The 14,673-nt window shown below is 39.3% G+C and overlaps 1 protein-coding gene and 1 pseudogene across 12 annotated transcripts in view; both read right to left on the reverse strand.

Annotated features, from left to right (window-relative positions):
• Positions 1–14,673, reverse strand: part of GBF1 (golgi brefeldin A resistant guanine nucleotide exchange factor 1) — a 120,331-nt gene that overhangs the window by 30,667 nt on the left and 74,991 nt on the right. For all 12 annotated transcript variants that reach the window (XM_078434772.2, XM_078434770.2, XM_078434771.2 and 9 more), the window contains one exon: positions 2,855–2,986. In XM_078434772.2, the coding sequence (XP_078290898.1) occupies positions 2,855–2,986 (132 nt within the window). The remainder of the gene's footprint in view (positions 1–2,854; positions 2,987–14,673) is intronic.
• On the reverse strand, positions 6,240–9,039 carry LOC132675476 (large ribosomal subunit protein eL37-like; annotated as a pseudogene).

The raw sequence follows: 14,673 nt of genomic DNA on the forward strand, positions 1-14,673 counted from the left end.
AGGGTGAGGCTGGAAGTAGCCGGGCCTGGTTTTTGCTCAGGAAAAGTATGAAGCTAAGACTAGGGTATCTGGAGAGATGGATGCGCCTCTTCAGAACCTAGCTGGCACCCAGGATTTCTGCTCAGGATCCTGAATGCATCTGCTAAGCAAATCCCACTTTCTAGAAAAGATAAAGCGCCTTCTTGCCCTGAATCAAAGGTCTTTTTTTTTTTTCCCTAGCTAGCTACAGCCAGAGCTAGTCTTTTCTTGTCTCCTTCCTTAGAAACAAAGACAGCTGTCTGTTTTCTATGTTCCTCACCCCTGCACATGGGCTAGCAACAGGGGAAAAGGAATTCAGGATCCTGAGTGACAAGACCAACTAAAAAGGAATCCAAAAGACACCATAAACAAATTCAGAGATAAACAACAGTCTGGATAAAATATTTGGGCTAGATTGGGAGAAAATATTTGTAATACTATGATAGATAATGGGGTGATATCCCCACTATATAAGCTCCTATAAATTAATAAGACAAACAAAAACAACTCAGTAAAATAACAGAAAAAGGAGAAGAGATTCAAATGTTTAACTTAAAAAAATAAAAACAATAAAATACTAGTTTTCACTCACCAAATTAGCACAGATGAATAGTGCTAATATTCAGTGCAGGTGTAAGGGTGGGGAAATGGAAACTCTCAAACATTACTGTTGGAAGTATAACTACTATAAGCTTTTGGGAAAGCAACCTGGTAGCACATATAAAAATGTAACTTGCGGGGTGCCCGGATGGCTCAATCGATTGAGCGTCCGACTTTGGCTCAGGTCATGATCTCACAGCTCGTGAGTTCGAGCCCCATGTCGGGCTCTGTACTGACAGCTCAGAGCCTGGAGCCTGCTTCTGCTTCTGTGTCTCCCTCTCTCTCTGCTCCTAACCCGCTCACATTCTGTCTCTGTTTCTCTCAAAAATAAATAAACGTTAAAAAAAAATTAAAGTAAAAAAAAAATGTACTATGCTCATGGCCTTTAATCCAAAAATTTCAAGCACAGGAATCTATCATACAAAGGAAAATTAATAAGTAAGGACATATGAATAAGGATGCTTATTTCAGCATCAGTAAGTGGCTCAAATTAGGAAACCTAAATATTAAATATTATTCAGTAAGAAAAAGATTGATATTATATCTATATTATAGAAATTATACAGTGGGAGAGAGCCAAAGCATAAGAGACTGTTAAAAACTGAGAACAAACTGAGGGTTGATGGGGGGTGGGAGGGAGGGCAGGGTGGGAGGGAGGGCAGGGTGGGTGATGGGTATTGAGGAGGGCACCTTTTGGGATGAGCACTGGGTGTTGTATGGAAACCAATTTGACAGTAAATTTCATATATTAAAAAAAAAAAAAATGCTTCATAGAAATTATACACTTTTACTACGAAGAAAAAAATCTTACCAAGGGCTTGGGGGGAAGGGAAATGCTGTATTGTTCCTTAATGTTTAGAGTTTCTTTTGGGGTAAAAAAGTTTGGGAAACAGATAGTGGTGATGATTGTACAACACTGTGAATGTAATTAATGCCAATGAATCGTATACTTAAAAATGATAAAAATGGCAATTTTTACATTATATATATCTTATGACACTAAAAGAAGAATATATAAACTTCCAGTTATAAGATTTATAAGTTCTGGGGATGTAGTGTACAACATGATGACTACAGTTAATAATACTACATTGTGTATTTGAGGAATGCCTGGATGGCTCAGTCAGAAGACAGCATGAGACTCTTGATCTTGGGGTTGTGAGCTTGAGCCCTATGTTAGGTATAGAGATTAAATAAATAAACTTAAAAAAACCTACATCGTATATTTGAAAGTTGCTAAGAGAGCAGACCTTAAAAATCCTCATTACAAGAAAATAAGTTGAAACTATATGAGGTGATGGATGTTAACTAGATTTATTGTGGTAATCATCTGTAACATATATTAAATCATTATGTTGTACACCTTAAATTAACACAATGTTGTATGTCAATTATATCTCAATAAAACTGGGGGGAAAAGAACAAATCAGATGGATAATTATATCATGTACATCTTTCTAAGTTAATAGTATTTTTTTTTTTTTAATTTTTTTTTTTTTCAACGTTTTTTATTTATTTTTGGGACAGAGAGAGACAGAGCATGAACGGGGGAGGGGCAGAGAGAGAGGGAGACACAGAATCGGAAACAGGCTCCAGGCTCCGAGCCATCAGCCCAGAGCCTGACGCGGGGCTCGAACTCACAGACCGCGAGATCGTGACCTGGCTGAAGTCGGACGCTTAACCGACTGCGCCGCCCAGGCGCCCCTAAGTTAATAGTATTAAGTAAAAAAAGGAGAAAATGCATAGCACATAATCCTATTTTTTTTAAATGATACTTTATATATAGTTGTATACATGTAGAGAAAGGTATAGAAAGATTCAAATCAGTCTGTCAACATTATTTACCTAAGGAAGAAGGAGGAACATTAAGAAAAAGGAGAAACCATTAATTCTTTTAGTCACCTCTTTATTATCTTAAAATAAGCATGCACTGTATTTGAAAAATAATTTTAAAAATAAACCGAACCAAACCTCCAAGGGCACCATACCCTTAACTCCCTCCAAAGCACAAAGAAACCAGAGTCCCAAGGAAACGTTCCCTCCCTCCCCACACTGCACGACCTGAGTCAATTAGCATAATGAGTAACCAATAACCGTCCTATTTCTCTCCTTACAAGGAAACAGATGGCTGGGACAAACTTTTCCAGTGTCACCAGATCATTGCCTAAGGCCTGACCACCCCAGGCGAGGCAGGAAATGAAGTGCTGTGGTCATCCAACAAAGCCTGAGTTCTTACCTATGAGTGCATAGGACAGGAACTTGTTGACAGAGGTTAGCGCCAGTCCAGTGATAGGGCCAGTGGTATCTTCAGAGCGAATCACTTCCAGAAATGGACGGAGGAACACATTGGGCTCAATTTCTGAGAGTTCTGCAAGAAAACAAACAGAAATGAAATGATGCCATCTGACAAAAGCTAAACTCTAGAAAAAGGCCCTTCTTATCTGTGCCATGAGGCTAAAGTTCCTGGTTGCTGGGTCAATCTTCTTCCCTTTGGATTACCTTAAAGCAAATCACAGATGTATCATTTTATCTGTAAAATTTTTAGTTATGTAGCTCAAAGATTAAGAAGTTAAAAAAACCCACAGTATCATTATCATGCTTAAAAAATTAGCAATGGGGGTGCTTGGGTGGCTCAGTCAGTTAAGCATCCAACTTCGGCTCAGGTCAAAAATGATCTCACGGTTCTTGAGTTTGAACCCTGCATCAGGCTGTCTGCTGTCAGCACAGAGCCCACCTCAGATCCTCTGTCCCCCTCTCTCTCTGGCCCTCCCCACCTTCAAAAATAAATAAACGTTTAAAAAAATTTTTACGTTTATTTATTTTTGAGAGAGAGAGAGACAGAGTGCGAGTGGGGAGGGGCAGAGAGAGAGAGGGAGACACAGAATTCAAAACAGGCTCCAGGCTCCGGGCTCGCAGCACAGAGCCTGATGCAGGGCTTGAACTCAGGAACCGCGAGATCATGATCTAAGCCGAAGTTGGATGCTTAACTGACTGAGCCACCCAGGTGCCCCTAAAAATAGACTTTTAAAAAATTAGCAATAAAATAGTTAAGATGATAAATTTTATCATATATATATATATATGTATATGTATATACATATATATGTATATACATATACATATATATATACACATATATATGTATATACATATATATTTTTTTTTAACCACAATTTTAAAAATTAAAAGTAATTCTTTAATATCACCATTGTTGGATCAATTTTCCACGTCCATTTCACCACTCTCCCTAGTGACACACAGATAAACCTCATCTCAACTATAGCCAACATAACCAAAGAGGTTCTAGGATGAGCTATCTTTATGTCTTTTGCTGTTATGGTCAAGGTCACTTCTCATAGAGATAAAGAACGTAGCACATCCCAGGAAGGTGAGGGGAAACCCTAAGGTTTATAGTCCCTCGCCTGAAAAATAAGCCTAAAAAGAACAAAAGGCTGCACAGTCCCAACTCCTGGAGACAGCCTGTATTCTTGGAAAGTCCTATCCACTCTTTAGCTCCCTTTCTGCATAGAGTAAAGCAAAGGGCTAACTGCTCTGAGATGAAGGAGCAATTCATAATTTTTATTTTACAGATGAGAAAAATAAAGCTTAGATAAACTACATGATTGGCTCCAAATTACACAGCTGTTAAGAAGCAGAGCCGGGATTTGAACACGGTTTCAAAATCTGTGAAACCATTAGATATATTCTACCTAATTACCAGCACGTATTCCTGAATTTAGAAGGTTTCATTCCAGGTCTGAGAAGCTGCACTACACTGGACTAGCTCTCCACACTGCTGTATAGCGTCTGCATTTCTAGATTTGGCTGTGCTCCAGCCTTTGAGAGACCAGCTCCTTGAAAAGCTTCCTAAATTGCCCAGAAAGATTTAGGGACAAGATCAAGGCTGCCCACCTTTAGAGACAAAGAAAGCTGGGTTTTCTGAGCACGTTCATATTCATGCAAATGCAGGGAGCTTCCCACTCAATTCCTACCACTCCCCTCTTTGAGTAAACATTCTCCAGCCTGGCTGCTCCTCAGATTAATGCTTTAATTAATTGGCAGATTGGGTAGCATTTTCCAAGCCTGTATGTACAGTGATCACATCAGCTGTATAAAACCTGCTTCTTATCCCCCACCTACCCCCACCTAAAGATGTACAATTTGCAGGAAAAACCTGGAGAAAAAAAACCTTTGTGTGTGTGAGGTGGTAGAGGGTTGAACTATGCAAGGAATAGAAATACTAGAAAAAACGGAAATATATAAAATACTTTTTTAAAGCACATTAAAAAATGTAAAGTCACCTAGTCTTGCTGCTTTAGAAACATATTTATTACATATGATTTGTTCTGTCATTTTAAAAATATGGTTGGGGCACCCAGGCAGGTGAGCATCTGATTCTTGATTTCAGCTCAGGTCAGGATCTCACAGTTCATGAGATCGAGCCCCGTATCGGGCTCTGCACTGATAGCTCGGAGCCTGCTGGGGATTCTCACTCTCCCTCTCTGCCCATCCCCTGCTTGCACACTTACTCTCTCTCTCAAAATGAATAAATAACTTAAAAAAAAAAAGGTCATGTTTAGTATATTTGAGATATAAAAGTCTAGATAGAAAAAATAATCTTTAATTGAGAAGTGGGGCAGGGAACAGATATTCTGAGCTTTCATCCAGTTGCTATAACTGTACTTTCTAGAAAGACTAGGGAGATTTCACAGCCGTGGTTTGACACTTCCAGAGCCATGTACACCATTTTTTTTTGATTTGGTAAAATCGACTCTTTTTGGTATAGTGTTCCATAAATTTTAACATATGTATAGATTCCTGTAATCACTGTGAAGATGTGACAATTGGGATACAGTACGTGTTCTATATGAACTCCCTCTTATCTCTTTAAGTCACAACCTCCTTGCCACCCCAACCCTTCTCAACAACCATGGATGTATTCCCCCACACTGTGGTTTTATCAAGAAGGTCATAAAATGAAGTCATACAGTGTGTTACTTCTGAGACTGGCTTCTTTCACTCAGCATGATGCGTCTGAGATTCAGCTAAACTGTTGCACAGATCAATAGTTTGTTCCCTTTTTAACGTTGAGTGGTATTCCATTGCATGGATGTACCACAGTTTGTTTATCCTATCCATTCACTAGTTGAAGGACATTTATTTGGCTTCTCCAGTTTGAGGCGATTTTGAGTACAGCTGCTATAAACATTCACATACAGGTTTTTGTGTGAAGAACATCGGTTTGCATTTCTCTAGGATAAACACCCAGGAGTGGGATCTCTGGGTCAAAGGGTAAATGTATGTTCAGCTTTATAAGAAACTGCCAAACTGTTTTCCAGTCTCTGTGTGACTTTGCATTCCCACCAGCAGTGAGAATTCTGGTCTCTGCCCATCCTCTCCTGTACCTGGTATTTTCAGTATTTTTACTTAAGCCATCCTAGTAGGTAGGTAGTGGTATCTCCATGTGGTTTACATTTGCATTTCCCTAATGGCCAGTGACACTGAACCTCTTTTTCATGTGGTTATTTGCCATCCACGTATCCTTTTTGGTGGACATGTGTGTTCAAGTCTTTAGCCCATTTTTTAAAATGAATTATTTGTTTTCTTACTGTTGAATTTTTTTTTTAAGTTTATTTATTTATTTTGAGAGAGAGAGAAAGAGAGGGAGAGAGAATCCCAAGCAGGCTCCGCACCATCAACGCAGAGCCTGATACGGGGCTCAAACTCACAAACCCCAAGATCGTGACCTGAGCTGAAATCAAGAGTCAGGTGCTTAACCAACTGAACCACCCAGGAGACCCCTTACTGTTGAGTTTAGAAACTTCTTTTTTTTTTTTTCTTCTAAGTTTTATTTATCTATTTTGAGAGAGAGAAACAGAGGCAGCACCAGTGGGGGAGGGGCAGAGAGAGGGATAGAGAGACTCCCAAGCAGGCTCTGCACCATCAGCACAGAGCTGATGAGGGGCTCAAACTCACGAGCCCCAAGATCAGACGTTTAACCAACTGAGCTACCCAGGAGCCCCCTTACTGTTGAGTTTACAGACTTCTTTATTCATTCTGGACTCAAGTCCTTTATTGGCAATACAGTGATTTACAGATGTTTTCTCCGAGACTGTAGCTTGTCTTTTCAATCTCTTAACGGTATCTCTCATAGAGCAGGCATTTTTAGTCTGGTGTATCCATTTTTTTCTTTCATGCATTATGTTTTTGGTGTCATATCTAAGTACTCTTTGCCTAATCCCAGGCCACAGAGACTTTCCTATGTTTTCTTCTAAAAAATATACAGGTTTATGCTTTTTGTTTTACATCTGTGATCTATTTTGTGTTAATTTTTCTACACTGTGTGATGTTTCAATGGAGGTTCTATTTTGTTTTGCATATGGATGTCCAGTTGTTCCAACAACATTTCTTGAAAAGAAATTCTTGCTCCACTGAATTGTCTTTGCACCTTTGTCAATCATTAATTGGCCTTATTTTTGTGAGTATATTCTAGGTTCTCTATTCTGTTCCACTGATCTGTGTGTCTAACTCTCTGAAAGTACACTGTCTTGATTAACTTGATTCTAAGTCTTAAAATAAGGTAGTGATCCTTCCAACTTTACTATTTTTCAATACTGCTTTCAGCATTCTGGTTCCTTTGCCTTTCCATTTCAACATAAATTTGTCTGTATTTACAAAACAAATCTTGTTGGGAATTTGACAGGAATTGCACTGAGTCTATAGATCAGTTTAGGGAGAAATTACATCTTTACTAAGTTGTGCCTACCAATTCATGGACACGGTAGTCTCTGTTTATTTATATCTTCCTAATTTCTTTCATCAGTATAGTTTTTAGCATACAAATTCTATATATGTTGTTAGATTTATATGTAAGAATTTAATTTTTATTTGGTATGTTTGTAAATGATATTGTGTTTTGTTTTCAGATGTTTTAGTATTTAGAAATGGGACTGATTTTTTTGTTTTGTTTTGTTTTAAACCAGAACATGTATTATGTGACTGATCATTGAAATCCTTAAGATGAACTGGATACTGCAAAAGTTGCCCTCTTGGGCTTAGATGTCATTCTTTCACGGAATCCATGCCTGAATCTGCAGTATACAATTTTTAAGTGCCTCATTAGACCGTCCCAGTGGTATTTCATCTTTTAGCCTTGGCACTCCAGTTTTACTTTCTCTTCTGCTTGGCAGGATAGCCGTAACTGCCACAGGTTGACTTCTGAAGGTGGTAGGCCTTAGAGTCACAGCAGTGTCACAACATGTGTGTCTTATTGCAACACTTTCCAAACGATGATATCCCCTTCATCATCTCATTTCTGTGGCCAAGATCAAAGAGATGAAGTATGATTGATTTTTGTGTGCTGAACTTATATTCTGGGACCTTACTAAACTCACTTATTAGTTTTAGGATTTTGTTGTTGTAGATTCCTTGGGGTTTTCTACATAGACAATTATGTTATCTGTAAATAGTGAGTTTTATTTCTTCCTTTCTAATAATGTACATGCCTTTTTATTTCCTTTTCTTGTCTCACTGCACTGGCTGGGACTTCCAGTAGCATGAAAATAAACATCTTTCTTTGTTGCCAATTTTAGGGTAAATGCATTCAGTGTTCCACTGTAAAGTATGATGTTAGTCATATGTTCACTACCAGGAGTGGATATTATATTTTATCAAAAGCCTCCTCTTCATCAATTGATATGATGAGTGGTTTTTCTTCTTTAGAATGTTAAGATGGTAGATTAATCGATTTTCAGATGTTAAATCATCCTTGCATTCCCAGGATTAAACCTTACTTAGCCTTGGTATATTATTCTTTTAATATATCGCTAGATTTTATTTGCAAATCTTCTGCTCCATAAGGTGAAAGAGCTCACTATGGCATGAGAGGCCTGGAGCAGTCAGGAGTGATACCATATAGAAGCTTGGACAAAGTCCCATAGAGAACTCTCTGGAGGCTCTGGATGTGGCTCACATAGTATATAATCCAGTCAACGGACAAGTGATCATTAGTCTCACTACTAACAATAGCCAGGCATACAACACCCAAGCTCATCTGTCAAATTAGGTAGCTGGAATCTATAACTGCTAAAATACATTCATTCTAGCACTTCTATTGTGTGAGTCAATGCTTATGGAGACTTAGTGATAGAAAACTAGAAGAGCTGGATTTTTTTTTTTTTAAGATTTTATTTTTAGGGGCGCCTGGGTGGCGCAGTCGGTTAAGCGTCCGACTTCAGCCAGGTCACGATCTCGCGGTCCGTGAGTTCGAGCCCCGCGTCAGGCTCTGGGCTGATGGCTATGAGCCTGGAGCCTGTTTCTGATTCTGTGTCTCCCTCTCTCTCTGACCCTCCCCCGTTCATGCTCTGTCTCTCTCTGTCCCAAAAATAAATAAAAAACGTTGAAAAAAAAAATTAAAAAAAAAAAAAAGATTTTATTTTTAGGTAATATCTACACCCATTGTGGGACTCAAACTCACAACCTGAGATCAAGAGCTGCATGCTCCACAGCCAGGTGCCCCAAAGCTAGACTTTTTAATGAGCCTACCAGGAACCTTCATTATCACCCTCACTCCCATACCCCTCCAAAAAAAAGAGAATCGTGATATATACAATTAACTTTCCCAAGAGTTTGGTCTAGGCAGAATCAGTTTTGCTCTCTAGGTTCAACTGCTGATTGCTAGGAGCATCAGAGACATTCTAACAAGAATACCCACTGCAGCTTTTGGTGGGGTGGGGGGGGGGGGGGAGGTGGGGATGGTGGGAGATTGTGCTTCTAGCAGGGCACCACTTGTAAGGTCCTTTCCTTCCTTCCTTCCTTCCTCCCTTCCTCCCTCCCTCCCTTCTTTCCTTCCTCCCTCCCTCCTTCCCTTTTTCTTTCTTTCTTCCTTTCTTTCTTTTTTTTCTTTCTTTCTTAATAAACACTGTTTTTTTTTTATGTTTATTTATTTATTTTTAGAGAGAGGTACAGCATGAGCAGAGGAGGGGCAGAGAAAGAGAGAGAGAGACAAAGAATCCCAAGCAGGCTCCCCACCATCAACACAGAGCCCGACATAGGGCCCAAACCCACAAACTGCGAGATCATGACCTGAGCCAAAATTAAGAGCTGGATGCTTAACTGACTGAGCCACCCAGCTGCCCCAAGATATTTCTGATTATTTTTTCTTTTTAAAATTAAAAAAAAAAAAGTTTATATTTATTTTTGAAGGAGAGACAGAGCGTGAGCAGGTGAGGGGCAGAGAGAGAGGGAGACACAGAATCTGAAGCAGGCTCCAAGCTCCAAGCTGTCAGCACAGAGCCCGACACGGGGCTTGAACCCACGAACCATGAAATCATGACCTGAGCCGAAGTCCTACGCCCAAAGGACTGAGCCACCCAGGTGCCCCAGGCATTTCTGATTTAAGAGGTACCTCTTTGTAAACACATTAGTAAACACATTTAAAAAAAACAAAACTGGAATTTCAATTCATAATCCTGTTAAGATGTTCAGATGGTCCTCTAAAACAGTGCTTCTCAAACTGTCTGTGGTTAAGGGCCAATTTTTTCCCCCTTTATATCAATCCATTGCAGATCCATTGTTTTATAAACTATAATAAAACGAACTGCTAGAGAAGGAAATTTAAAAAACAAAGACATAATACAATATAAGCTCTATTTTATTATTATAACATATATAAAATTGTCAATATATATAAACTGTCAAGATGTTATAAAAGTTTCTAAGTGTTTTCCCTCAATTTCTGTACACATCCCACCATGTACCAAGCAGCAGTTTGTGAACCTAAAATGGTTTACAGATTATACTTTGAGTAAAAGTGCTCTACAAAAATAAACCCTAATTTTCAACTGGCCTTTCTAGAAAATGCTCCAAATCCTAGGTATTACAGCTAAGATAGGCCCTAAAAATAATTTATGAATGAGAGATTTAAGATTTAGAAAGGTTAAGTAATTTGTACAAGGCTACAAAGCAAGTTAGTGTTGGAACCGAGACTAGAAGTTGAGGGCGCTATGTAAAAACATGAACTTCTGAGCAGGATCCAAATTCTAGTTCTGCAACTTAATGGCTGTGTGATAGATACTAAATTTTCAAAGACTGTATTTTATTAGGTGTTAAAATAGGTGTTAGAGAATTAAAATAAGTTATATTTAAAAACAAATAACAGCAGCTAACATTTATTGAGCATATACTATGTGTCAGGCACTGTGCTCGGTAATTTACACATATTATCTCATGTAATACATGTAAAATATGTTGTACAATGCATGGAATAAAGTGTAATGAATATAACTAAGATATTATTATTCTAGTTTTTTAGTTCTGGAGTCCCAGTCCAGGAGTCTTTTTTTTTTTTTTTTTAATTTTTTTTTTTTTTTAATGTTTATTTTTGAGACAGAGAGAGACAGAGCATGAATGGGGGAGGGGCAGAGAGAGAGAGAGAGAGACACAGAATCGGAAGCAGGCTCCAGGCTCTGAGCCATCAGCCCAGAGCCTGACGCGGGGCTCGAACTCACGAACCGTGAGATCATGACCTGAGCTGAAGTCGGACGCTCAACCGACTGAGCCACCCAGGCGCCCCCCAGTCCAGGATTCTTAATACTCTAAGTTACTGTAAGTTCAGTTTATTTCTTAAGATTTAAGCAAATATCAAAAACTTCAAAGGCAGGCCTTCTATCTTTGATTACTAAAGCTTAAAAGGGATAAAAATGAAGGATAGATGCCAAGATAACTAGTAGTTATTATTTACGTAGGGTGCAATTTGGGATAGCTCTTCTAATTTCTGAGGGTTTCAGCTTTTTCCAAGGTATGCACAGTTATCATAGAAAGGAAGAGGCTCCCCTTTTTAAACAAATGACTGAAACATTCATCCTCTTTTTAGAAGAGATAAAAATAACAATATTAATAGCAGGTACTATTTATATTACCTTGTGCCATGCCATGTGCTAAGCACCTTATATACCTTTTCTCTTTGTAATTATCCCCATTTTGAAGATGAAAATGAGACTTAGGAAGTGATCTACTCTTCAGCTAAGACTGTACAACCAGCAAGTGGTGTAAATGGGAATCAAATCCAGGTTCATGTGACTCCAAAATCTGTGCCCCTAGCTATTTAACTCCACTGCTTCCTATGAAGCCAGAACAGAAAAGTTTCTGGTGTTCTGCCGCCTGGCTCAGTCTGCCCTGGGAATGAGATTCAATTGTCTAGATCTTCTTCAGAAGAGTGAGAAAAGCTGCCTGAGTCCTTCAGGGGAAAGGTGCCATGATGCTGCTCATAGTAAGCAGGCTGATTAATTTCACAACCAAGGAGACATCTGATACCACTGCCAAGCAGCCAAAATTCCCGCCCTGGAAAGTTGTCAACTTCAAGGCACAAACAGTCCAGTAAACAGAGAGTGCAGATCAGGTAGAGGGGTACTCTGAAGGTGACTGGTTCATGTTCCAAGATGGGAAGGGAAAAAAAGGAATGATTACAAGGAGGGGAAATTCAACTCCCTATTGAAGAAAGAACACTTGGGATCCTTCTAGGACTAAGCCACCGGCTTCTAAAACCAAATCTGAGACCTACTTCTGGCTAGTCAGTGCTGAATAAGAACAATTACAACAAGAATTATTAAACTATTTCTGGAGAAGCTCATGAACCACTTCAACACAAAGCAAAGTGAAACCCTTTAGAGATGTCTTGGTGGTACTCTGCTCACACTCTGTTCAACAGCAGTAAGCAGGGAGCTCAACTCCATATATAATGATATGAAAACAGAGAAGTCTCAGTTTGGCCCAATAGCAATTTGAGAGTCTACAGATGTCCCCAAGTCTCTTGTCTTTTCAGATGATGAGGTGACCTGTCCAAAAGGGAATGAATCCTGACACTGTTTTCTCTTTTTACGTGAGAGCTTGCCATCCTCTCTGATAATCTATGTCAAAGGTCTCAACAGTGGCATCAAGTGCTGCCCTTAGACAAAAGGAAACACTTTCTTATTAGCCTACAGGGGAGCCGTCACCAACCTCTCAGGAGGTTGGTGTTCTCCAGCCTGCAGTAGCCTTTTCTCATTTGGCCAGCATTGGGCTGGCACATTCCTGAGCCAAAATGCACACATAAGCTGCTTTCCCTGGTAGCGAAGCTCTTCACTCCTGAGTGACTCTTGTCAGGGGCGGTTGGGCATTCTCAATTGGATTACGCTGACAAGGAAAAAGGCCTGTGGTATATTATTTCAACACCATTTGGCTTCAGAAATGCCTGTCTCGACCCTTTTGCCCTCAGAGCCTACTTCTCCCTTCTTACTTTCTAGAGGGTCACCAGCCTGCTCCCATCCTTGCTCTTCATCCTGCAAATATTGGCTCATGTTTCTGGAGACAGAATATCGTCACTCACAAGGTGGATCATGTATAACAGACTAATAAATCAGAGCATGATATAAACAGAAGTTCATTTACCCCTCTTGATACTTCTATATCCAGAGGCACAGAACAAAATTATCTGAGCATAAAAAGCTTTTCAGTTTTTGGCTTTTCTGTTTATGCCTGCACATTCCATTTTAGGAAAAAGTGTTAGGTCCTCATATTCTACTTTTCTGACTATGCTATACCCAGGAATATTTCTTGTAAAAGACAAAGCAAGATTAGCAACGATCTACAAATGGAATTTTTGAGATACTGTAATCTCAGGAGGAAGGAGCTGTGCTCTTTGTGGTCACTAGGGGGGACATCAAGTGTAGTGGTCCAAAGCATAAAATAAACTAAACTTTGGTAAAGCCAGAAGCCTCTGGAGTATCTGCCACACCTGCCATCCCTTTATTTCCAGACCTCAAATGGTCAGGTGGGGATTTAGATTTGACTTCAGGAACTGACTTGAAGGAAGACTACCAAAGGACAGCTCTCAGAGAAATGTACTACCTTCCAGACTTAAGGGTCAAACCCAGACAAGGCTTTGCAAACTGCTCTCTACAAGAGGAGAAATAAAATAAAGAAATGTCCAGTCTTGGCCTATCACTAACTATGTGACCTTGGGTAAAACACTTCACTTCTTTGGGCCACAGTTTTCTCATCCACAGAGTTTTCTTAGGGAAGATGGTGGTGGCAGTAGTTTAACTAAATTCCTTAAGGCTCCTTTAGATCCCTAAAACTTAACAAAAAGCAAAGTACAGTTTGGGAGTAAGTGCACATGAATGCAGACTGTCTGTTAAGAAGGTAGCCCGGGGGAAAGCAATTCGTTTGTCTAAGATCTTGACAGTAGATCCTCTTTTTTCCTTTTCTTAAACAAATGCTTAGTTTCTCAAGGTACCTTTAGATTTGGGATGGGAGAGTGGGGAGATTGTCTTTGATATTATAACTCTTTATGAGACAAAATATGATGGCTTAATCACTATCACATCCAGGTATAAGGTGGGTCGATGGGCCAGCTAGAAGATAATGGTACCAACCATTTACACTAAGAAAGGCAAATTATTTCTAATACTTGATCCTTTAAAAATTCTTTGGGAAGTATTCATTTTTAGGCTGGTTCTAGCCCTTAATGGCCAATCCAACCTGAATAGCCAATTTAGCTTGATGCTAGAAGCTGCCACCTACCACCCTTTCAAGAATACTACTACTCCACTGTCCAGGACAACAACCTTAATTTGACTCAGACATCAGTAACAGCTACACAGATTATTAAGCTTAATTGTTATACATAGATTATTTTATCCTCCCAATAACCCTGAGAAACAGTATTACTGTTCTTATTTTACAGATCAAGAAACCAAGGCTCTAAATGGTTAAGTGACTTGCCCAAGATCACACAAAAAATGAAAGAGGCAGAATTTAGAGCCAGGTCTGTTCTGGTTTCCAAAGTCCATGCTCTTAAACACTTATTATATTCTTAAATGTTACACCATGCTATTGCTACAGGTTTACTTCTAGATGTATTAACTCCATGAGTCAGATGGCAAATAAAAATTTAAAATTCAAATATCCTGGAATTGAAGTTTCTTCTCTAACTTTCCTCCTCCCTAACTGATGACTAAACACTGTTAGTTATTGATTTTAGTACCGCCACAAGAATTAAGTATCAGGTTTGCCCAG

This window comes from Panthera onca, chromosome D2, assembly GCF_046562875.1.
Source record: "Panthera onca isolate mPanOnc1 chromosome D2, mPanOnc1 haplotype 2, whole genome shotgun sequence".
Classification (NCBI taxonomy): Eukaryota; Metazoa; Chordata; class Mammalia; order Carnivora; family Felidae; genus Panthera; species Panthera onca.